Here is a 22294-nt window from a genome sequence, read left to right on the forward strand (position 1 = left end):
TGGGACACATAGTTGCTTTGTGATTAGGATCAGCACAGTAGAGGCAAAGATTATGAGATATTCGACGTTGCTTCTCAGCAAGACTCAACTTCCCTTTGATGAGTCGGGGAGTACCAGAAATATCCATCGAGACCAGAGCAATAGGTTCAAGAGTATGCCCCGAAGACTCAAGCTGGGATTCCTGAGTCTGGGACGGAAAAACAGCGGCACGGCGACTTTCCTGACGACACTCAAAGAGACAATTGTCACATCGAACAGCTTTGTTGATGGCATCTGATAGGTCCTTGGGATCCTCCATGGTGAGCAACAAATCCTTGACACCGTTGTTGAGGCCGAAACGAAATTGGTCAATCAGGGCCCGCTCATCCCACTGAGTGTCCAAGGCAAGGAGTTGGAACTCTGCAGCGTAGATCGAGGTAGGACAAGACCCCTAAGAGAGACGTCTCATCTTTGTGGTAACAGCCCGAACCCGATCCGTCTCGCCAAAACATGCTTCGAGCTTCTCTTTGAACAATTGAAGATCCATCAGCTTCGGAACCACAACCCCTTTCATGCTCTTCTCTAGAAGAGGAGAAAACCATGACAAAGCTGCACCTTCGAGCAACGTCCCAATCGCGCCAATTTGAGACTCGGAAGTGGGGTACCGCTGATGTTGAAGTGCAAAGATCAGCTCCATCTGGTTTAGGAATCCGCAAAGCTCCTAACGCTTGCCTGAAAATTTCGCCGGGAAACTCACCTTCAGTTCAGGAACTTTGCTGGATCCTTGAGCTGAAAGTGAAGCAAGCTCCTGCTGCATGCGAAGAAGGATCACCTTCAGCTCGGTATTCTTAGACTGGATTTTTGCAAGGACTTCGGCAAAGAAATCAGGATGGCTTGGAGACTCCATCAGCAAAAAGAAAGAAAAAGGGGGAAAAAAGCCAAAGGCAGTCAAACAATCAAAACAAGCTAAAGGAAGAAAAATGAAAAAAAACACAATCTGAATCAAACTGTCAAGACCCCCAACAAGATCAAAACTGGAAAATGCAAAAGACAAAGAGAAAAGCTAGTGGAAACAAAGAAGAGGCCTTAGACTAGTGTTGATTCAGATTGTGGAAAAATGGAACAAGGCTAATCTATATATACTATAAGTTGATGAAACTCCACCACTCTTGGATCGAGGACGGCCTAAATATAACTGAGATCGAGGAGGCGCCATATCATCATCAGGAATGTGGCTCAAGACTCAGAAATCGTACAGGAAATTAGAGAGTCAGTAATAGGGAAAAGTCTCAAGAGTCAAGAATAGGGAAGTGTCTCGAGAATCAGGAATGTGGTTTGCAGGTCAAGAATCCAGCGAGATTCAAGAATGTGGTATGAATTGAGGGATTCCTAACAACATGCCTCATTGGTGGTGGAGCAACCTCCACCCTACAAGAGCATGAAGAGCATGCTAGTAGGACTCCTTGTAATAGATAATATGCCAATCACAAACCGACACACATTGGTCGAGATCAATGCAAGTGGAATGCCTACATGTGATAAATGTTATAGAAAACTTTGGAATAGAAAGCAATGGTGAAGGATCTTATGAATAAGTAAAAGAATAAAAAAGCTTCAATGTGAAGACTGGTGTAGTTGGTCAGCTTTGGGTCTTGGACTCTGGTTACACCAACTTTATAATGATGAATAAATTCATATTTAACAATATAAACTATGGTTGGGTGTTAGTACTTTAAAGCTTGGTAGTGAGATAAACTTTATAAACACTATATAAATCCTATAGTGTATGTAAAGAAATTTAATCTCTATTGCAAAAGTTTATGATAGCAATATTGTTGTCATCTAAAGATGACAACAATGTCACTTTTGTGGATAAGAAAAGCTTTTGCATGATAGGGCAAATGATGTTGCATGGGAAACATCAAAAGAACCATATAAAGTATATCCTTTCAGCTATATCACCATAAATATTATCATTTTCTTCACAAGGACATTCTGAAGAGCTCTGTAGTTGGCATGACAATAACAATGCCAAATGTAGATATTGCTGTTTGAATTTTCAATCTTAACTAAACTCAATCTAAATGCTGCATTTTGAGAATTATGCATGTTAGAGAAACACTATATAGAAACTTTGCTTTGTCTACATAAAAATCATTTCAACCTTTAGAATTGATCTATCCAGACCTTTGTGGACCACCTAGTCATTTTGGTGCAAGATATATTATGACATTGATTGATAATTTTAGCCAAAAAGAATAAGTAAAGTAGTGGAGGCCTTTAAGCTTTACAAGGCCACACTCTAGATGAATCTTGTAAAGAAAATTCAAGCCTTCTACATTGATGGTGGAAAAGAGTACGTAAACAATGCCTTGAGAGATATTTGCTATATAATAGGTATCTAGACCACTCACTACACCTCACAATAGAATGGTGTTGTGGAGTGTAAGAATCAAACAGTGATGAATGTTCCTTGTAGCCTCCTTGCTGAGAACAAGCTTCACAATGAATTTTGGCAAGAGGCAATTATGATAGCCATGCATATTAAAAATTTATTCATGGTCACACTCAAAGGAAAGACTACCGAAGAAGCTTAGACTGGCATAAAATATGATGTCTCTCATCTCCAAGTCTTCAATTACACAGTTTATGCACACATCTTGGATCTGCTCCGCAAAAAGCTCAATTTAAAATGTCAAATACTCATCTTCATGGAATATGCTTATGATGACAAGTGAAGTTGGAAAGCCTAAAAATTAAGGGATCCCTCCAGTAAGGAGACAATGCTTAGTACAACATAGTCTTTGATGAGAATAATTTTTCATAGGAGTAACTATTGGATGCAATGTCACCTAAGTTTGTTGAGCTTGTCCCACTTATTCCAATTTGGCTAGATAACAACACAACTATTGTTAACAATCCTAATGCCAATTGATGACCCTCGTGAGGATCATGTTGATGGAAGAGATCCTCTGCCCGATCAGCCACTACCTTTTATCATCCCTTGAAGCAAAGGTTTGCTAGATCTTATTTCAATCTTGGAAGGTTCATGTGTGAGATAACCCTTTCAAAAGGTGCTTGAAGATGTGACACCCTTTTTTTACTGATGATAAGGCTGAATTGTACATGTTTGTGGACAATCAAATCCCATCAATGCACCATGAGGCTTGATTGGAGACAAGTCCAATCCTAGATAAATGCCATCAAGAATGAAATAAATGCCCTTTTGCCAAATAACAATTTTGAAGAGTCTGATTGAAAGCTAAATCACAAGTGGTTGCTCAAAAGAACTCATAATGCAGCCAAATTACAAGGCTTACCTTGTTGCTAAAGGTTTCACATAAGTCAAGAGGGTGGATTATAATGAAACTTTTTTGCCAGTGATGCAAATAACCAAAGTTTGTGAAAGATCCACCAAATGGATATTAAAATTGCATTTCTCTATGGATCTCTTGATAAGGAGATATTCCCCTTAGCATCAAAAGCCATGGTGATATAATGAAAAAAGCATGGAGATTGAAGAAGACTTTATGCAATCATCTTGCATATGGTATGAAAGATTTGATGAGGCTTTGCAACATAAAAGATTCCATCGTGCTCATATCAACTCCATTGTATATGCCAAAGTAAAAGGTGATAGTATATCGCCTTATACGTTAATGTCATTGGAGGGGATGATGATGCTATCCAGCACTTAAAAGAGAGCTTGGCCTGATGCTTTTGCATGAAAGACCTTAGGGTAACAAAATTTTTTTTTGGAAATCCAAGTGGAGCAGGAATGGAAAAAGATGATGCTCTCAAAACACTGAACAGCTCCTATGCCGGTTTAGCATGGAAAATTGCTATCCTATATACACACCCATGGTAGCAGGTGTTGTCAATGCCTCAAGATGTAAGAGGCATGCTTGATTCACAAGTTCCTTGTTGGAACTTGATCAATTGCTTGATGTACTTTTTATCTTGACATTTGCTATGCAACTATCATGCTTAGCCAGTTCAATTCAGAGCCTTGCACAGGACATTGAAAAGCTGCAAAATTTGTTTGAAGGGGATAATAAACCTAAGTCTCGCAATGACACAAGCCTAATCTACTACACAGGTGCCAACTATAAACTATCACCACAACTTATAGGTCCTCCACAAACAAAGGGTGCCAGTTGACCACTACAGATTTTGTATGCAACTTTGTGGAGCTCGGGTTGTAAGAATCTTACTTAGTTAACTTTAATGTGTTGGTTACATCATTATATAGTTAGTTATGTGTCACTTTAATGCATCTCTTTGAAAAGTTAATGTGGATATCAGCCAGGATCACTAATGTAGTAATCTTGTGTTTTCCCATATAGGCAAGCAAGAGGCAAGCTGTGGTTGCTCTTTCTTCTGCAAAGGCTAAATATATTGCCTTAACTGCTGACTGCCATGAGATGGTATGGCTAAAGGCCTCTTGGAGGGAATTGGCATCACACGGTAATCATAGCATGATGTGACAATCAGTATTGCAAAGAACGTAATGTTTAATGGTGCAGGAAGCACATCCACTAGCAAGTTGAGATGCCCCTAGGGCCCAACAAGTTCCTTTTGAGCCTCGGTTTATGGATCAAGTGACTGTACTTTAAGGCTCCAACTCTTCTCTTGCCGTTCTTGACTAGATTGGGCACCCTCGCTGGCTCCTTGGGGGTTGGGGCGTTCACCTTCTGCCCACCGCAACATGTAGACTGTGCATCCCTCTCCAATATTGCAAAAGGACGCGACAGGTGGCTGGGACGAGAGCATGGCCAGAGAATCTTCTTCTTGGTTTGACAGTTTCATCTCTCTTTTTTTTTCTTATTTTTCTCTCAGGCATGAGATTGTTGGCATGGTGATAGGCCACCAAATGGGAGAATTACTGCTCCTAACGTGCAACTATGAGAACATTGATGGAACAATCATGTAACAAAATGGTTGAATAGTCTTGAAATTATTCCATGCTCGCAGGTATGCAACTCCACTTTTGTGTGCTGGGATCACAGTCTATAGCCCGATGAATGGCAATGGTACGATCTCCTAGCAGCCAGTGGGCTGGGCCGATTTGGATCATCTGGCTGTTTGGCAAAGCTTTCGGCATCTCAAAAGTGACGTTCAGTTCATAAAGGTGATAAACCATGCAATTTATTTAATCCTACTCTTCCATGTGATAAAAGCCATTGGCTAGAACCAAAGGAAAATCTCTTTCCGATTCACCATCACTTAAAATTGCGTGGATGTTATACGCTGACACGCCATCAAAGACCCCATCAACGTGGTTCTCAGAGGGTCGATCAATCCCATTGGCACCCCTCTCTCTGCTCGTATAAGTGAAGGGGACACGCATCCGTCCAGTGCTCGCAAACACGGTGGCTCTGGCCTACATTAAGATGATTCCTTAGTATAACTAGCCAAATTAAACTTGAAGCGTACCGTCATGTGAGGTTGAACGTTACGGACGAGGTATTCAGTCTGGAATTGCACGCCTTCCTCCTCTGTTTCACCCCATTCCTTACTAAATGTTTGCTCAGCGCCAATCTCAATGGTAGTCTGATTTGCAGCGATCTTGGGGATGCCGGCTGTGAACGTGGTGGAAATCTTCTGGGTGATGGTGTAGGAGTTTGAAAATGTCCTTTGCGTGGAAACATTCTGCAACAAAGTCACAGTGACAGTCATGTCTGCGGGCTCGTTCCGATTATTGACGACCGAGCCCTGGCCAACCATGAGTAACCTCTGATCCGTGGTGGTAGCCAGCTCGAGAAGGTACCTGACGTTAAAAATTGATCTTGAGAGTGTAGCTTCACTGATGGTAAGACGTGTTGTTACATCGTTTGTGCCATTTGCGGTAGCGGACAAGCAGTTAGTCCAAAAATTAGTTAACCTTTTGCACAGCCTGTCGTTGTATTTGCTCCTGAGGGCCAGCATTTGGGTGCTCAGCCTGTTAGAGGTAGAGATGATGTGGCAGTAGTTATGCCCACGTGGCAGTAGCTTTATGTATATGTACACAATCATATACAGTTATATATATACAGTTCTTCCTCCTCGTGTGCGCGTCTCTCCGCTGCTAACATGGTATCAGAGCCTTGGGCTCCTTGATCCTGAGAATGGCGCTTGCTGGCCAGGAGGCCAGTGATGAGGAGGAGGATGAGCCTCCCAATTGCAATCCCTCTTGCAATGTTTGGGACGCTTGAGGCGTTGCACCAAGGCACCAGGCTGTGTAGAGGTGCTGAGCAACAAGCAGCAGCAAGTAGAGAACAAAGCCAGTGGGAGATTGAGAGATTTCACCAACCCTATCAAGAATTGGGTCAAGATTCAAGAACATTGCATAGCAATTCTTTGCAGGAATTTCCAGCAATTGGGAAGGATGCTCATGGAGATTCAAGTGCCTAGTCGCAGAGAAGTGGGAGCCTGGCAGTTCACGGCCAAGACCTCATGCTAGAGGCAAGATTGAAGCCATAGCAAGAAGCAAAGAGTGTGCAAGCAAGTCCAAGACCAAGAACCAAGTTTTGGGTAGTTGATTGATGAGTTTTCATATGCTTTTCTCATCAGCTTTCCATGCTCATCATCTCAGACTAGCTAGGCACGATTCAGGCTTAGATTCAGACTGGAATCAGCCGCCTGATCGTGAGTGGGAGTGTTAGAGGTAGAGATGATGTGGCAGTAGTTATGCCCACGTGGCAGTAGCTTTATGTATATGTACACAATCATATACAGTTATATAGATACAGTTCTTCCTCCTCGTGTGCGCGTCTCTCCGCTGCTAACACAGCCTTATGGGCCAGAAGTGGCATCTCTCATCTCCTTCTGCAGGTCCATCTGCCCATACCCAGCAATCGCCCCTGTCATTTGGACCAAGAGCACTGTTGCGCCAATAAGCTTGCCTGTGAATGTTGTAGAATGCTAAGCTGCCATCAACCATCTGAACTACGTTGTTGATGGCCTCATCTTTGGACACATCGTTTTCCGCACCACTGAACTGGAGCCACCAGTTTCTGTCGTTTCGTAGGAGGCGTACAAGCAGAAACTGGCCATTGTCTCCCTTGAACGTGATGAAACGTGGGAGGTGAATTGCATGCTCGGAACCATCGCTCACCTCAACTTGGCTGAAAGGGTCAGGCTGAGATTGCACGGCGTTGTACCCACGGACCGCGGCGTCGTAGCGCTTGAGGTATCGATCATCAAGTGCAGACAGGAATCCCAGCCTGCCTGATTCAAACCTCACGAGCTTGAATCGGGTCCTCTGGTCGGTCACAGGGGGTGGCTGTGTGTTGCCATCCGCTCGAATCCAGTTAGTAGGATTACGCCTCCAAAATCTGCCGTTTGGAGCACGTACAGAGAAGGTGCCTTCGGAGTCGTCGAAATTGTAGATCACCTCGTGGCATGTGAGGAAACTTCTCTGGTCGGCATCAAATGTGAGGAGCCCATCCGATTTGAGTGCCAGATACCTCCCATTCTCACCCTTGATTGTCATGTGGCGAGGCAAAGTTGTGGTTGCAGATACTGGAGTCCCCATTTTTGTTACAAATGAACAAGAGCTCCTCACCCTTTTATGGTGTGGTTCTTGTAGAGTACCACGTGAAACACGCACAAAAAAGATCTTGTTTGCAGTCACCTAAGATTGCAGGAAATGTTGATATATTGTTTGGTCTTCTTACTACAGTTGACAGCAACAACACAACTGAGCTATACAGTACAAAAGTTGGGGATCCCATCCAACATTGACAATGAACAAGATGGTCCCTCCGCCTTTAGCGCCCTTCACCCCTTTTCTTTTGCCCCTGAAAATTGTAAATCTAAAGAAACTTTCTCTAGATTTGGAAAGAACGTGGGCGATGTTGCAAGCACACACTTGCTTTGCAGCAGCAGGGTTGGCAGCCCATCTTTATCTCTCCTTGATGCTGCTCGAGATATATATTCGAGATCGGTGAGCGGATGCCGAAGGCATACAGCAGATTGTTTACTTGCATAGTTCTTGTCCACTTCTGCAATGCACTTATCTCTTGTATTCAGATTCACTTCTCCTTTCAGATTTTTACTCAGTCTTTGACACAATTTCTTTAGCTGCTTTCATATCCGAAGTCTTAAGCTTGAAGGACCTAGTAACTTTCCCGAAGGGAGGTAGACCAAAATTGATCTCAACTCAGGTCATTGACTATATTGACTCTTCATTAACTTATCAGTGATAAAGGTGATAAGCTAATCATGCCGGAAAGCTTTTAGTAATCTTTGTGAACATCACTAAATGATTCGATCGAGGAAAGCTCTCTTTCGCAACATTATCAATTGCAAACCGTGTCTCATATAAATGGATGGTATCACAAACAAATTACCGGACCAGCCGCACATAAACCGCCTGCCTACACACAACCATTCATGGTTCCACCACCACGCTTTGTATGGTTAGCCACGACACAGTAGCATGACAAGAAAAGTGGAAGAAAAAAAACAAGAGATTCACCTCTCGACTGGAACAATCGCCTGTGCTCGTGTTTTCAAGCTGAAAACTTCCGCCCGTATAGAGGCAGAGAGTTTTCCGCTCATCGAAGCGCGCCGGTACGACTGAGGATCTCCTGCTCCTTTAGATGGCGCTGGAATCTCGCGAGCCGGGCCTGGAGGTTCACGATGCCTGCCGCCTTGCGTGACAGGAGGTAATTGAGCTGGGATACGTAACGATCTATTCTACTCCCGGGCTGATCAACTTCCGCCAAGAGTCTCATCTCCTGCGTCCATGCGAAAAAAGCGTCTCTTAAGAGGAAGAGCTCTAACAAGAGTGAACAGCTTACCTCTCGAACGATCTCCATAGTGTCCTCTACTTCCTTGCGGTGAGCGGAGATGACTTCTTCTTCCTCCTGATTTAAGAAACAAAGGAACCACATATACATTTTCAGCGATTATAAGCTTCAACCACGTACCTCAAGGATGGCATTTATCTGTCCATCGTAGCCCATCTGCACCATATCCGTGTCACGTAACTCTTTTCCCCTCGCAGCCAGAGGAGCTGGGGCCACCTCGTCCTTGTAGTTTGCCCGCTTGGGATTTCCGTATTGCAAGTCACTCGGTTCGTCCTTGGAACTGAAACTTGGGTATCTGTCCACCTTTTCGTCCCGAACCGTTCTTCTGCGTGACGGAAGAACAATTTGAGGCCGGTCCTGGTCGTTGTCTGTCGGTCCAGGATAATCATACTGGCCGTTTGTGTCCCTGAAGCTCTGCCGCTCTCTTTCGCTGGACGCTGAGAGCAATCGTCCATCATCTCTAGCTCCATTATTTGACGAATCTCCAGAGAATGCAGAGGTCATCTCTGGTTCATTTGGCCATCCGAATTGTTCGAGAGAGCGCTTCCCGTTTTCTAAGCTTCTGGAGTCTTCCGATAGCTGAGGGAGGGACTGCAAGGGTGATGACAGAGGAGGAGAGGATGTTATTTCCCGCGTAGCAACTGGGTCTCTTTTAGCATTACTGTTTTTCGACAGCCCCTTTACCCTGCCAAGGACGGATCATGTTCTACTACGGAAACAACAAAAGTACTTGAAAACGATACCTGTCAGCATATCTCAGAGTGTTGAGCGTGTGCTCGCAAGAGCCAGTATTTGGAGAAATGCATGATATCATCACTGTTCGCGAATCTCCCACGAACGAATCCCGCAGCACTTCAGTCAACTTGCTACCCCGGAAGGGGATGTGTCCTTGATCATTATCAAGTGCGCGAATACACTCCTTCAGAGCAAGCAAGCTTTTATTGATTTCAGCTCCTTCCATCCTGCAAGGGGAAACCTTCAAAATTAGTGACTTAATATATGCAAAAGAAACTTCAGTCACTCGCCTTGTTTGACGGTCGTTATCAGTGGTATCAGCACCACGTTCACTGCCTGCGAGATCAATGAAAGACATTTTTCCAATGATCCGACCAACTCGATCTTGAGCCTTCTTTACCACAAGCTGAAGGATAGCATGTGATCTGGAAGATTCTTCATTTGCACCAGTAGAACCAGTGCTTCGAGCTGAATTACCCCTGTCTATATAGTCCCTTACGATTTGCACGTCTGAGACCTGGAACTCCTTCAAGCCCACAATACACACTTGCTGACGGCCGTCTTCTCTCATACATAGCTTCCTGTAAATCAGTCATGAAAAACTTGACAACGCGTCGTAATAAACTACGTACCTTCTATCATTCAGTAAATCGTAGAGCTTTCCCCCGTAAATCTCAAAGAAACTCAACCATAGCTGCAATTGCTGACCTCGGTTTGCTGGGTGCTGAATAATGTCCAACATGTCTTTGGAAGCGCGGAGGGGCAATGGCTGCATAGTGTATGTTTTTCCACTTCCTACAGCACTAATCCAGGTGAATGCACGACAAAAATGGAACTAAAGGACAGCGAACCTGTTTGACCGTACGCGAAGCACGTAGCCTTGGTACGCTGGAAGATTGTAGGCACGATGGGCTCAACTGTGACACGGTACACCTGTAACAAGAAGCGGATGATGGCATGATTAAGGGCTTGGTCAAATACCTCATCATTGGTGACGTGATCATCCAGAACAGCATCAAAAACAAACTCGTGCCTTTCAACGTATGCTGTTAAATCTACCTGCGTTTACAACAAAATCTACATAAGTTCATGCGGCGTATCAAACAAATTACCTTCAGCTTTGGTTCATGAACCATCACTGAACATCCAGAATCTTCAATGGTGATGATGTCTTCTTCCTTTCTCCCAAGCTCCTTCTTGTTGATAGGTCGTTTACGAACCTAGCAGGCGAAAACATGGTTTTAAAATGAACAATGTAAAGCCAGGCACACACTTACCACAACTTTTATTCTTGCTAGTCCATTATCCTTTCCCACTGCTCGGTCTTTTTCATTGGAGGTAGATCTTAAAGGACTCTCATCGGTTCGACTCTTGAGTCTGCTACTTGGTAGCCTAGAGCCACCTCCAATATCAGGATCGGCCTCAAAGCCTCTTTCGATAACGGGAACGAATGAAGGCGATGGCTCAAATGGTTCAGCAACTCCAGCCTGGCGGACAAAGAACAAAGTGAGCTTCCACATGTTTAGAGAGTTCTTGAAGGCAGTAAAGCAGAATCCCACCCACATTCACAAACGAGACGCCAGGAACAAGAAAAAAAAAAGAACAAAAAGGAAAAACAAAAACGAATGTGATTCTATTACCTCAGATAAAAGCTCCGAGTCATCCATGGCATGAATATCCAAAATCCCCGCCCCAAAGTCACCCCTAAGTTCCGGTGACAAGATGCTGTCCATGCCAATCTGGCTGGCAGAACGGACATATTGAGGTGGTGTTGATGGTTCTGAGACATGATCTGGGCCACTGCTAATGGTTTTTATCAGCCTGAAGAGCTTCTGCTTATCCTCCAGAGACTGAACTCCATACCTAGCGTAGTCCTGATCCACAGGAAACTCAAAACTTCAGAGATTTCTTGACAACACCACCACAGTGCCTGTGTCTCCATTGCAAGAAAAAGAAAGCATAGAAAACGAGGAAAACCAAACAACAAGGGACGGGCAAAAGGAAACAAAAAACGAACGAAAAAAAACAAAAGTAGCGTCTACGCATCAAAGCCCGGATCCATTCACTAACCGGGAAAACTACCAGCTTGGTTTTTAACTAACAGCCCAGTAACACGCAGAGATCTCGCGAGGAGATCCCTCTCCCTCTCACTCAATCACAACTAGATGGATCGGCCCCAGCAACATTCAAGCCCCAGGACTCCAAAAATCTCGACTTTTCTGCCTATCCATTCCACCACGAAAATGCAAATGCACAAAGAAAAGAGACCACAAACCTGCATGAGCAGAGATGGGAGGAGGCGATGATCTAGCGCCGCCGCCGCCAGCGGCGCTGCCAGATGCTGGAGCCCCGCCGACTGTAGCCACCGCGCCATGACCGCATCTCCCGTGCCGCTGCCAGCATTCGCCGCCGCCGCCGCCGCTCCGCCCCCACCATACCCTAATCCCTGCTGCTGCTGTGGATCGCCATGGCCATGGATGTTGTGAGACGCCGATGCCGCTGTCCCGGAGCCGCTGATCTGCTGGACTTGCCCTACCATTGCACATTCCCTGGACTGGATCGATCCACGCGCGAAATGCCGCTCAACTGGATCGATCCTGCCTCGCATTGGAGCGGCCACCGCGATCCATTGCACGGCGATCCCGGCGCTGGACGAGCGCGCTACCACAGGCGCGTAGGGCGAGAGAGAGGGAGAGGGAGAGAGAGGAGAGGGGAAAAACACCCACACTTGAGAGGGGATTAGGTCCGGCGTTGTAACTGGGATCTACTGGCGATGGGGGCAAAAACTTGATGTAATTAAACACCCCATTTTCCTCTTAATCACATGGGGTTAACTGCTAATCTTTACCCTTTATTATTAGCCGGCTGGGCCACTGCCACGTGGGAGGAAGTGTGCCAGTGACAAGTTGCCACGTCCTCCCGCCCAAGGAGTGATAGGATGTATCAACGACTCATAGATTGTCACTGGTAACTATTTGAAAAAGAACCCTGTGATATTTTACCAGTGGAGAAGCAATTCTCAAACGTTGGAAATGGACAAAATTGTTTAATCGTCCAAAATTTAATCGATTGTGATTATGTTATACACTAATCTTCCTTTTTAATGGTTACATCCATTTGTTCTTAAGCCGGTGACAAGCTTTGGAGTATATGAGTCACAAATCTCTCTCCTCTTCGAGAACTAGCTCCTCCCCTCAAGAACCAAGAACTTCCCATAGTCCACGCTTGTGTCCACCGTCTCTCTTTGTGACTGGCTCGCGCTTTACGATGATCACGCTGTGTTGTTTGCCGAGGGAAACGGAGGTCTAGCCGGAGCTTCTGCCGCTGAGGGTGCCAATCCTGTCAGCCCCGACGATCCAAACCCAAACTGCTGCCTTTGAGAGCTCGAGGCAGCAAGCGACGAAGGAGGACCACCTCCTCCTCCTGCTGCTGCTGCCATGCTGCTCAGGGTGCTCGGACCTGGAACTACTTGGCCCATGAGCGCAGCCGGCCTGTTAAAAGTTAGCGGTGAGAGGGACGATAATGGCTGTTGCTGCTGGTGTTGTTGCTGGATTTGCTGCATTTGATGCTGCTGGATTTGCTGCTGCTGCTGCTGCTGATGAAGTTGTTGTTGTTGCTGTTGCTGCTGCTGCCCCGACGGCATCTCCGCGGCCGCTGTGTTTGGCGCGATCCGGGACTGTAGCAACCGAGCGCGCTCGGCAAAGTGCTTTTGCCTGGCGCGGTCAATGTGCTCGTACTCCTTTTTCAGCATGACCTCCAGCTCACCAAAATGCTTGAGCTTTGTCTCGAGCTTTTTTAGCTGGCAGCCAACGCAACAAGCATTATAAAGGAGGATATACAAAAGACGACATTTTTCTTCTCTCGTACCTGGTTCTCGATCACACTGGCCACTAGACGTTGCATCTCCCGCTCCTCTTGGTCGGCCAGTAGCTTTGCCTTGACCGCTGCCGCTGCAAGAGCTGTAGCGGCTGCGTTACGGATACGCTCTGCGGAAGGAGCGTTCTGATGACCAGACTCGTCTGCCTTCTTCTTCTCTGGCTTGGCTTCTTTGTCGTTGTCTGTTTGATCTGCTAGAAAATCCAAACCAGGCGATTATGAGAAACGCCAAGGACCAAATGCAGTCTTACCGCCACCATCCTCTATGTGTTTCGACTCATCCTTTGGTGCCTCGTTCTCATCCTTTGTTGGACCATTTGACCTGAGCCAAAAAACCTTTTATGACCAATCCCATTTACGGAATAAAGATGACAACCTGTCCAACGAAGGTGGAAGAGGAATTGTGGCAGGATCATCCAAGATAAAAGTAGCTCTGGCGGCCAGTTGCGTGGCAGGATCGTCTTCGGACAGCGCCGCCAATGCAGATTGTGCAGCAGCGGCTGCGACTCGAGGACCGACCATTGCAGCGAGAAAAGCGACCTGTAAAATCACAAATTACTTCTCTTGTTGCCAAAGAATGGATGAAGACACATACCTGCGCCATTACCGGATTGCCAGCGTCAGCGAAAGCTATCAAGCCGTCGGGACCCGATAAAGAGTCCTTAGATGCTGACGCCTCCATTATGGCTTTGAAGACCGTATCCTCTCTTGCTGCCAGCTTTCCGTCTTCCTCGGTGTGCTTTGAGGCCGCAGTGATGCTTGCGGAAGCCTCGACATCGTCCAGAAAGGAGTCTTCAATAGGCATTTTTATGAAGTGAAGTATGCACTGAGCCTTTGACTTGGTCGCTACATGCTCGGCAATCTCATTCCAGTTGTCGCCGAACATCTCCAACGCCTCGAGCAGCAGTAGAGTTTCTTGGTCCGTCCAGCCACCATCATCGGAATTAGCATCCGACAAAGCGTCCAATCGGATGAAATCGGATGTCGACATGCCCGGGCCAAACTTTCCATCATTGTAGCAATCCGGACACAAATCAAAGTCTGCCTGCCAAAATGAGGATAGAATTAGTATAGGTGGTGGAAGAAGAAAAAATGATCACTCGCTAGCTATAGGAAAAGCACCTGTTTTTGGCAGTGATAACGCCGCTTGGAGCAGTCGGCAGAGCAAGCATTGCAATGGTACTCGACTGCCGGACCTGGTGTCGATGCTAAGGCTTCCGAAACAAAAGTTTCGGCAAGCGCAGCGACAGGATCCAAGTGAGTCTGGAACGTAGACTTTGTAGGAGTCTCAAACTGGTACAGACTTCCAAGAGGGCTCACGGAATGCGGGACAGCATGTAGCTCCCCGGCATTGTTTTCTTCCACCTTTGGAGGCGTTCCCTGCCAAGCAGGATAAGACTGTCCCGGCCTTGTTGTTACGTGATAGTTGATGAGCCCCCAGTGGTCAAGGAACTCAATGATTCGTCGGACAGAATTGAGATCCCCGACCACCAAGTCCTGGATGTCCGAGATCGCCAAAACCTTCTCTGGATTCTCCCGGTATTTCTGTATGAGAAAGTTCCTGTACTCCATGTAGAGCTCCGGCGTGTTCATTTTGGTCTTCCCGTTGAAAAACTCGGGCAGGCCACGCTTCTCGAGAGTGTGAATGCCAGTCCACGAAAACCATCCTAGAAAACAATCCGAAGTATTAAGTAAGACGTCGCGAGACGATAGGACTTCTTACCTGCGTGAGTTGGAACGATGTGTGCTTGCTGCTTGAGCTGCTTGTGCTGAGCTAGCGATGGAGCCTTGGGAAGAACAACCGGAGTAGAAGAAGAAACTGTGCTGGTATCATCACTGGGCGCCTCATCCGGCACGACGAGCTGGCCGTGTGAGATGTTCTCAATCTGAACGACAGCGTCAGCTCCAGGAGCTCGAGACGAATCGAGCTCCCTGTCCGGATTATTGACGGCCTGCTCGGCCTGGACGGTAGCGGCGACGGCCGGATGGGGCTGCCCAATCTTCTGCTTGGTAACGCTAGGAACCTTGGACACCGTCTCGCCCTTGCCAGGGATCACCTCCAGTGGCTGCCCATTCGCCCCCACGGGAATGGGGGACCTGGATCGCGTGTTTGGCCGCTTCGTCGGGGCGGAAGCCTCTGGAGGAGTGCCCTGCCTCCGCTTCAACATGGCTGAGAGCGCCGAGAATCTCCCAAAACCATCACCACCGAAATCTCGACCAAAACCTCTACTCTGTTGCTACGGATGCCATCGATGACGAGGAATGCGGCCCTGGAGATAGAATCGCGCGGAGAAGACTTACAGAGGGAGCTATGGCGCGGCGCCGCTCCTTGTCACGGCTGCTCGCTTGCCTGCCGTCGCCGGAGAGGAGAGAGAATAAGAGCCCTAAATTATGTTACAAAATAACTTTTATTTCTAAACGAATCCAAAGCTTCACGCACAGTGCGTGGTTTCTCGTTCTCTCTCTTTTACTACGCATCTCAGCCGCTACCTGTGGACGAAAATCCGACGGTTCACATACGAACACCTACTAAAAGGAAAACATCGTTAAAAGAAGAAAGATGGACTAACGATACCTCGCTATAGCTATGTACAAACGCCGCAAAAGAGACTCTCAGGAGGACAAGCGTACTGCCATCTCCTGGAGAAGCGCTCGCTTTTGGGAAGCATTTATAACTCCACCACACTCGGCGTTCTCGAGAATCTCTGTCATGATCGCAGCGGCATGGTCTCTAGCATCTTCTTGCGTGCGCTTGAGCATGAAAGCCTTAGAGAAAAACCAAAACGGGAAAGGAAGGAATCAGTCCCTCGGCTAGATCGAGAAAAGAGAAAAGAGAAAAGAGAAAGGCGGAGAAAAAATCGAAAACAATTCTCTGCCCTTGTACCTGTCCGTGGTGTGATATCTCAAACGTGCACGAGTGCTGGATCCAAGGCTCGCCATCGATCTGTACAGGATAGCTAGCGGACATCCATATCTTGATATGACGTCCTTGTCCAAGCCTCCGAGCACGGGACAAACCAACCTGTCAAAAGGGAGAAAACAAGCAAGCTGTGTGTCAGACAAGGCACGAACTCTCTATCTCTCCCTCGTACCTGCAGCTTTCCCAGATGCCAAGTCCCACAAATCCCGACCACTTCAATTATCTTGTCGTGCATGAACTGCGGCCCAAACTCGTCTTCGTGCTCCTCTTCGTTCTGCCACAAGTCCACGCCGCCCATGTAGCTGCCGATGTTTGTGAACAAAACGCCTTCCGTGTCCTGTCACGTTAAGAGACGAGGAGCTTCGACTTGCCAAAGAAACGCTCAAACAAACCTCTGGTATGATGATTTCCGAGCCGTCGACCTCGACACGGAGGTGCCAGGGGAGATCAGAGCAAGTTCTGTCCACGATGTCTTTCGCACCCTCCTTAGCATACAGCATTTTATTGAGGAACTGTACGTAAGAACACAGCTTTAGACTTGATATCATAAACTACCAGGAGAGAGTACCTGATTGTAAAACTTTTCTGGATTCTCTTCACGAAGCATGTGGATATCTAGAGCCACTTTTGCGTCGCACCCGATCCCTACATGGCAACCACCATCGTATTAGCAATACAAACGAAATGCAGTGAAGAGAACGTACCAAGGTAGTTATTCACGTACTTCTCAGCCACAATCTCCTCTCCAGGCTTAGAGTAATTGTCAGAGATGCGAACAAGCCATCGATCAAGCATCGAAGCCGCTCCATGATCAACCTCGTGTAGCATGTTGTAAAGTCCACCTTGCCTTCCAACGGCAGCATATCCTCCCCCCCACGAAAGAACTCTGGCTAAGTCGTTCCCAGTTCCTATCGGCAAAATGGCTACGGGAGGAGGAGACTCGTAGTTACGTTTCTCAATCTCGTCCAAAACCCAGCCAACCGAGCCATCCCCGCCGCAAACCAGAATCCGAAAGTGCGCGAAGCCTTTGAAAAACTCCAATCCCGCATCCGGTCCCTGAGCCTTACTAAGCTCAAACACCTGCATCAACCACGAGCAAGAACACATACGTAAGGCAAAAGGAAAAACTCACTATCTAGCTGAAACGCATGCATAATGACCCTGAAAGAAGTAAAGAACGAGCCATACAACCTGTTCGTGCCAGCTGAACGTTCTGCCGCGTACGAAAAACCAGACTCAAGCATCCTGACTGTAACCCGACGCCCAGACTCACCCTGTTTATAGCAGTACCGAGTCAGTGTTCCTACGTTAACAATGCAATAAGCTCTGCACTTCTAAAAGCCGGCCGCGCAACGCAAACACCACACCAGCAGGCAAACTCAAGAAGACGTCGCGTACCTGGACGGGATTGAGCAGCATGTTTAAGTGTCGTCGAAGAGCCGTCCCATGCTGAGCTCCACTCTTGCGATTGATAAACACGAGCAAAGGCCTCGCATCCCCCGGAACTTCCACCAGCTGATACTTTTGCTTCGCCGAGGGACCGTGTACCACCTCCAGCTCGTTGTTGAGCTTTCCATTCGTCAACTCGTCAACTTCCTTAAGTTCTGCCGAGCTGGTTCGCATACTATCTCCATCAGAAATCACTCCGTCGGTGGAGATCCTCGAAGCCTCGGAGGAGCTCGAAGCCAAAGCGTTTACATTTTCACTCGACCTCTTCCCCTTTTTCCTTCGTTTCCTGATCTGTCCACGCACGGACGAGGCCAGCTCGTTGGCTCCCTGAGTTATGGAGCTGATAAGCCCGACCATCCTCTTCCCGGTATCTTTCACCCACAGCGGCGAGACGATCAACCTCTTGTGCATCCCAAGATCACAGAGCTCACTCGAGTTTCTCGAGTGGACGGAGTGGCAATCCACATGAACTAGGCGCTGACACCACATACACCGCCAGATCGCGCTTCCACCCAAGAACGACGCGTTGCAAGGCTCGTCACAGTGCATGCAGTAGGCCCTGTCCTCTGGGATATCATCCACGTCCATCCACCTCTCGACCCACTGGTGGAGCAAACTGGAAGAGGACCCGGCCATGGCGACGCTCTTGCAATCCTTGGCCGCGCTCTTGGAGCAGCCCAGATGCGATGCCACGCCGCAGACGAGGCAGCGGTGGAGCGAGTAGACCGCGCCGGAGGAGACCGAGGAGAGGGATTGCGAGGGAGTGATGGCATCGAGGCAGACGAAGCACGTCGATGGCCGCGGCCGCGAGCTGCTGGATTCCTGGCTCCAGATGTGCGCGGTGCTTGGCGCCCTGACCCTGCCCCTGGATCGCCGCTTGGCGTGAGCTGCGGCCTTCATCCACTGGATAGCCAGCTTGCGCTGCCACTGGATCGCAACGTAGACGAAAAAGCCCGCCAGGAGGAGCGTGGCGACGAGCCAAGAAACCGCGGGGAGGATCGACTCGCCGGGCCGCGCGAGCGATGGGAGAGTGAGGCGAGGGAGGAAGTAGATCGGCGCGGCGCCATCGTCCTCCTCCATCGCGCAATGCCCGCAAACCCTAATTCCTGACCCTGGAAGAAAGAGAAAGAGGCCACGTCACTGCCTACAAAATAAATTCTTCCAAAAAGAATATGCTCCCAGGAGAGCCATTTTTTAGGGTTTTGGCGAGAAGACAATGCGTGGCGCTGCCGCGCAGATCTGAGGCGCTGAGCTGAATCCGCCGGCGTCGCGCTCCCGAGATCTCTCGTCGGCGCCTCCGGATCGAGGTAAAGATGGTTTTGGTGGCGGCGGTGCGGGATTATGTGAGCAAGATGCTGAGCGACATTGCGGGGATGAAGGTGTTTGTCCTCGACGCGCAAACGGTATGGCTTGCGGATTTTGTTTTGCTGGTTTGTTTTTTTTTTTGTTCTTTTTAGTGTTCCTTTCATTTCGTTGTTCCCTTCCTGCAGCTAGCAATTGTGAGCGTTGCTACAAGCCAGTCTGAATTGCTCCAGAAAGAAGTTTTCCTCGTGGAAAAGGCTGAAAGCACGTCTTCGGAGCCCATGACTCACTTGAAAGCAGTATGCTTTCTACGGCCAACAGCAGAAAATATGCAAAACTTGAAGGAGATCCTCGGCCAACCACGCTTTGGAGAATACCATCTATGTAAGTTCTTCTCTCTTTCTCTTTGAGCGTCTTATGATGATTCTTGTTTTAGTTTTCTCAAACATCCTCAAGACAAATTTCGTCCAAAACCTCGCGGATTTTGACCAGCATGAGGCAGTGCAGCAGGTCCAGGTGAGATTTTACTCACGCGCTCTTTTAGTAGTTCTTACGAATGCATTCTCACAGGAGCGATAAACTTTGCAGGAGTTCTATGCCGATTTTATTGCCCTCGATCCATACCATTTTACTCTCAACACACCTTCTAATCATCTCTACATGGTACCTCTGCTATTTGATCCTACCAAAATTCAGCCGCTCTGCGAGAGAATAATAGAAGGCGTGTCGTCTGTGTTTCTAGCTTTAAAGAAACGTCCTGTTATTCGCTATTCTCGCAACTCTGAGATTGCCAGACGGATTGCTCAAGACGCAGCCGTAAGAATAGATATTTGTTTTTCTCTGACCAGATGATCGAGCCTACGCTGTTTTGCAGAGGCTAATGTATGAACAAGAAGCCGCATTATTTGATTTTAGACGAACGGAGGTTCTGCCACTACTTTTGATAATCGACAGAAGGGACGACCCTGTGACGCCTCTTCTAAATCAATGGACTTACCAGGTCTTAATATTCTTTTATCATTTCTTTTTCGCTCATTTTTTTTTTTTTCCAGGCCATGGTGCACGAGCTGATTGGAATACAGGATAACAAAGTGGATTTGAGAGAATACTCACGAGTTCCCAAGGACCAGCAAGTAAGGAGCTCACTTTGGTTCATGTTTTTAAATTTCCTACGCAGGAGGTGGTACTATCTTCTGAGCAAGATCCATTTTTTAGGAGCAATATGTTCGAAAACTTTGGTGATCTCGGGATGAACGTGAAGAAGATGGTGGACACTTTCCAATCCCAGCATAAAAGCAATCAAAATATACAGTCTCTAGGTTCGTTTTCTCTCTGTTTTTGCGCTTTCTGTCTTGGGCTAATTCTAGAATACTACAGAGGATATGGCGAGATTCGTTGAAAATTATCCCGAGTTTCGGAAAATGCAAGGCAATGTTTCAAAGCACGTAGCTCTTATGACTGAAATGAGCAGACTTGTGGATGAGCGGAAGTTGATGTCAGTTTCTCAAGCTGAGCAAGAGTTAGCTTGTCATTCAAGCCAGGCTGCAGCATTGGATGTAAGTGCCCTCCACCTTACACTCTCGTTTTTGTTTTTGTCTGCTTCACTAATTTTTTTAAACGATTTGTAGGAGCTAAATGTCCAATGGGAGCTACCAGGCGTGACCGATGACGAAAAGCTGCGGCTGGCTATGCTCTACGCCTTGCGGTACGAGAGAGAGAACCCACAGCAGCTGCAAGAACTGGTGGACAGGCTGAATGCGGGACGTAGCAAATACAACTCCAACGTAAGGACGCTCTCTTTTACAGTTTCTGGATAGTAACATCAAACGATTGGATGCAGCTGCTATATTCCCTCTTAAAGCAAGCGGGTGAAGAAAAACGCACAGGAGATCTTTTCAGCAACCGGGATCTCTTCAATAGAGCTCGGACAATGGCTCGTGGATTGAAGGTAGCAAATCATTTGAGCAACTGAAGGAACGCTAAAGTGTTGTGGCTTGCAGGGAGTCGAGAATGTATATACGCAGCACCAACCTTTAGTCTTCCATTTGATTGAGAGCATCGCCAAGGGGCGACTCAAGGACGCAGATTACCCGTTCGTCGGTAACCACGCTCAGCAAGGCAAGCCACAGGACGTGGTGATTTTCATCATCGGCGGTACTACGTACGCCGAGTCTCGAGTTGTTGCTCTCCAAAACGCTGCCAATCCAGGGACTCGCGTCCTCCTTGGGGGCACCGTGGTGCACAACTCAAAAAGGTAGACCCAGGCTTGCCGAGCGAATTAAGAACTTACTCCTGTTTGGTTCCAGTTTCTTGAGAGACTTGGAGGAAGTCCAGAGAGTTGGCCGCGCCAGCATCTACTAACAGGAGAGGTAACGAATAAGTTTTGCTTCATTCCTTGGAAGTGTAGTCCTCAAGCAAGCGCCCCTAGTGTATAACACTTCCATATTACCACGCTGGAGTCATTTCCTCGAATAGTATAACTAAAGGTTGTTCATCTAATTAACCTTTTTCATATATACAAAACTATGGCAAAACTAAATCCAAGTTAAAATATAAAGTTTCGTGATAATGCTCGAATATACCCACCATTCAGGATACAAGCGTCTCAATTCTGTTGCAACGTGATTAATCTAGAGAACCTTCATCCCCTACTCTGCTATCCATAACACCCAAAAGGAGTCTCTCTCTGACAAGAAATTTCATAGTGTACTTGTTTTGCCAGCATCAACCAAGAACCAGAGGTCTGTATACTGCTCCAAGAAGGCCAAGGAGGTGGGAAGCTCCAATAAGCAATTGAAGCCCACCACTGGAGCTGCTGGAGATGCCGCTGCTGCCTCCATGAAGGGGAATGATGAAGATCAAGGGGGACCTTATGCTCATAACACTTTTAATTGAAGAAGAATTCTGTTCTTTGCACTATTTAATGAAACTAAAGATGTAATTTGTTTTATAATAAAATTTGTAAGGTAATTTTAACACACCCAGCATCATCAGTCACACTAAAGGCTTGTGTAGGACAGGCAGGGTTGACAAGGCTCACCACATTTTCAAAGAGATGGTTATATTAATATATTTAGAAATCTCAATTTTGCTTTTGTTAATTCTTTTGGTTTGCTTAGGGGGATTGAGATAGTAGTGGATATACTTAAAATATGCTTGGATATTCTAGAATATTCTACCATCTAATGGTTGTTATTCATTTAGATTAATTTTGTATTTATAATTTATAAACTTTCTC

General features: G+C 46.9%; 4 protein-coding genes across 5 annotated transcripts; 1 reads left to right on the forward strand and 3 right to left on the reverse strand.

The window, feature by feature from the left end:
* Nucleotides 1–5074: 5074 nt before the first annotated feature.
* LOC9658919 lies at nt 5075–7488 on the reverse strand. Its single transcript, XM_024674037.1, has 3 exons — nt 6753–7488; nt 5416–5920; nt 5075–5362 (listed from the first exon to the last, which is right to left on the reverse strand). The coding sequence occupies exons 1-3, from the start codon at nt 7451–7453 to the stop codon at nt 5138–5140; spliced, it is 1431 nt and encodes a 476-aa protein (XP_024529805.1). The 5' UTR covers nt 7454–7488; the 3' UTR covers nt 5075–5137.
* A 708-nt stretch (nt 7489–8196) lies between these two features.
* Nucleotides 8197–12293, reverse strand: LOC9658920 (kinesin-like protein KIN-13A). Of its 2 annotated transcripts, none has more exons than XM_024673846.1 (13): nt 11785–12293; nt 11150–11383; nt 10787–10996; nt 10622–10729; nt 10491–10568; nt 10361–10442; nt 10142–10304; nt 9800–10090; nt 9518–9736; nt 8895–9459; nt 8766–8831; nt 8441–8702; nt 8197–8335 (listed from the first exon to the last, which is right to left on the reverse strand). In XM_024673846.1, the coding sequence occupies exons 1-12, from the start codon at nt 12115–12117 to the stop codon at nt 8520–8522; spliced, it is 2532 nt and encodes an 843-aa protein (XP_024529614.1). In that variant the 5' UTR covers nt 12118–12293; the 3' UTR covers nt 8197–8335; nt 8441–8519. The 2 variants fall into 2 exon arrangements, with proteins under 2 accessions (XP_024529614.1, XP_024529613.1); XM_024673845.1 differs by having other exon boundaries at nt 8197–8339.
* A 245-nt stretch (nt 12294–12538) lies between these two features.
* Nucleotides 12539–18857, reverse strand: LOC9658922. The gene is made up of 15 exons (XM_002969111.2): nt 17704–18857; nt 17010–17385; nt 16874–16950; nt 16698–16817; nt 16478–16642; nt 16270–16407; nt 16002–16151; nt 15792–15875; nt 15109–15622; nt 14508–15052; nt 13981–14430; nt 13762–13925; nt 13637–13707; nt 13377–13579; nt 12539–13308 (listed from the first exon to the last, which is right to left on the reverse strand). The coding sequence occupies exons 1-15, from the start codon at nt 18832–18834 to the stop codon at nt 12781–12783; spliced, it is 4716 nt and encodes a 1571-aa protein (XP_002969157.2). The 5' UTR covers nt 18835–18857; the 3' UTR covers nt 12539–12780.
* A 92-nt stretch (nt 18858–18949) lies between these two features.
* On the forward strand, nt 18950–21625 carry LOC9658923 (vacuolar protein sorting-associated protein 45 homolog). Its single transcript, XM_024674018.1, has 12 exons — nt 18950–19157; nt 19245–19440; nt 19493–19572; nt 19645–19872; nt 19931–20056; nt 20109–20189; nt 20234–20375; nt 20434–20612; nt 20685–20840; nt 20897–21004; nt 21057–21310; nt 21363–21625. Exons 1-12 carry the CDS (start codon nt 19068–19070, stop codon nt 21415–21417), a joined length of 1695 nt encoding a protein of 564 aa, XP_024529786.1. The 5' UTR covers nt 18950–19067; the 3' UTR covers nt 21418–21625.
* Nucleotides 21626–22294: the final 669 nt, after the last annotated feature.

This window comes from Selaginella moellendorffii, unplaced genomic scaffold, assembly GCF_000143415.4.
Source record: "Selaginella moellendorffii unplaced genomic scaffold, v1.0 SELMOscaffold_11, whole genome shotgun sequence".
Classification (NCBI taxonomy): domain Eukaryota; kingdom Viridiplantae; phylum Streptophyta; class Lycopodiopsida; order Selaginellales; family Selaginellaceae; genus Selaginella; species Selaginella moellendorffii.

Coding starts and splice junctions, on each gene's coding strand:
- LOC9658923 (XM_024674018.1), top strand. CDS start 19,068: ATGGTTTTGGTGGCGGCGGTGCGGGATTATGTGAGCAAGATGCTGAGC. Junction 20,613..20,684: donor GCCAGGCTGCAGCATTGGAT/GTAAGTGCCCTC, acceptor AACGATTTGTAG/GAGCTAAATGTCCAATGGGA. Junction 20,841..20,896: donor GTAGCAAATACAACTCCAAC/GTAAGGACGCTC, acceptor GATTGGATGCAG/CTGCTATATTCCCTCTTAAA.
- LOC9658922 (XM_002969111.2), bottom strand. CDS start 18,834: ATGGAGGAGGACGATGGCGCCGCGCCGATCTACTTCCTCCCTCGCCTC. Junction 16,818..16,873: donor CAGAAAAGTTTTACAATCAG/GTACTCTCTCCT, acceptor TCTTACGTACAG/TTCCTCAATAAAATGCTGTA. Junction 16,643..16,697: donor CGGAAATCATCATACCAGAG/GTTTGTTTGAGC, acceptor TTAACGTGACAG/GACACGGAAGGCGTTTTGTT.
- LOC9658920 (XM_024673846.1), bottom strand. CDS start 12,117: ATGCGAGGCAGGATCGATCCAGTTGAGCGGCATTTCGCGCGTGGATCG. Junction 10,997..11,149: donor ACTCGGAGCTTTTATCTGAG/GTAATAGAATCA, acceptor TTTGTCCGCCAG/GCTGGAGTTGCTGAACCATT. Junction 10,305..10,360: donor CTTCGCGTACGGTCAAACAG/GTTCGCTGTCCT, acceptor TTAGTGCTGTAG/GAAGTGGAAAAACATACACT.
- LOC9658919 (XM_024674037.1), bottom strand. CDS start 7,453: ATGACAATCAAGGGTGAGAATGGGAGGTATCTGGCACTCAAATCGGAT. Junction 5,921..6,752: donor TGCCACTTCTGGCCCATAAG/GCTGTGTTAGCA, acceptor TACCTCTAACAG/GCTGAGCACCCAAATGCTGG. Junction 5,363..5,415: donor ACGTTCAACCTCACATGACG/GTACGCTTCAAG, acceptor ATCTTAATGTAG/GCCAGAGCCACCGTGTTTGC.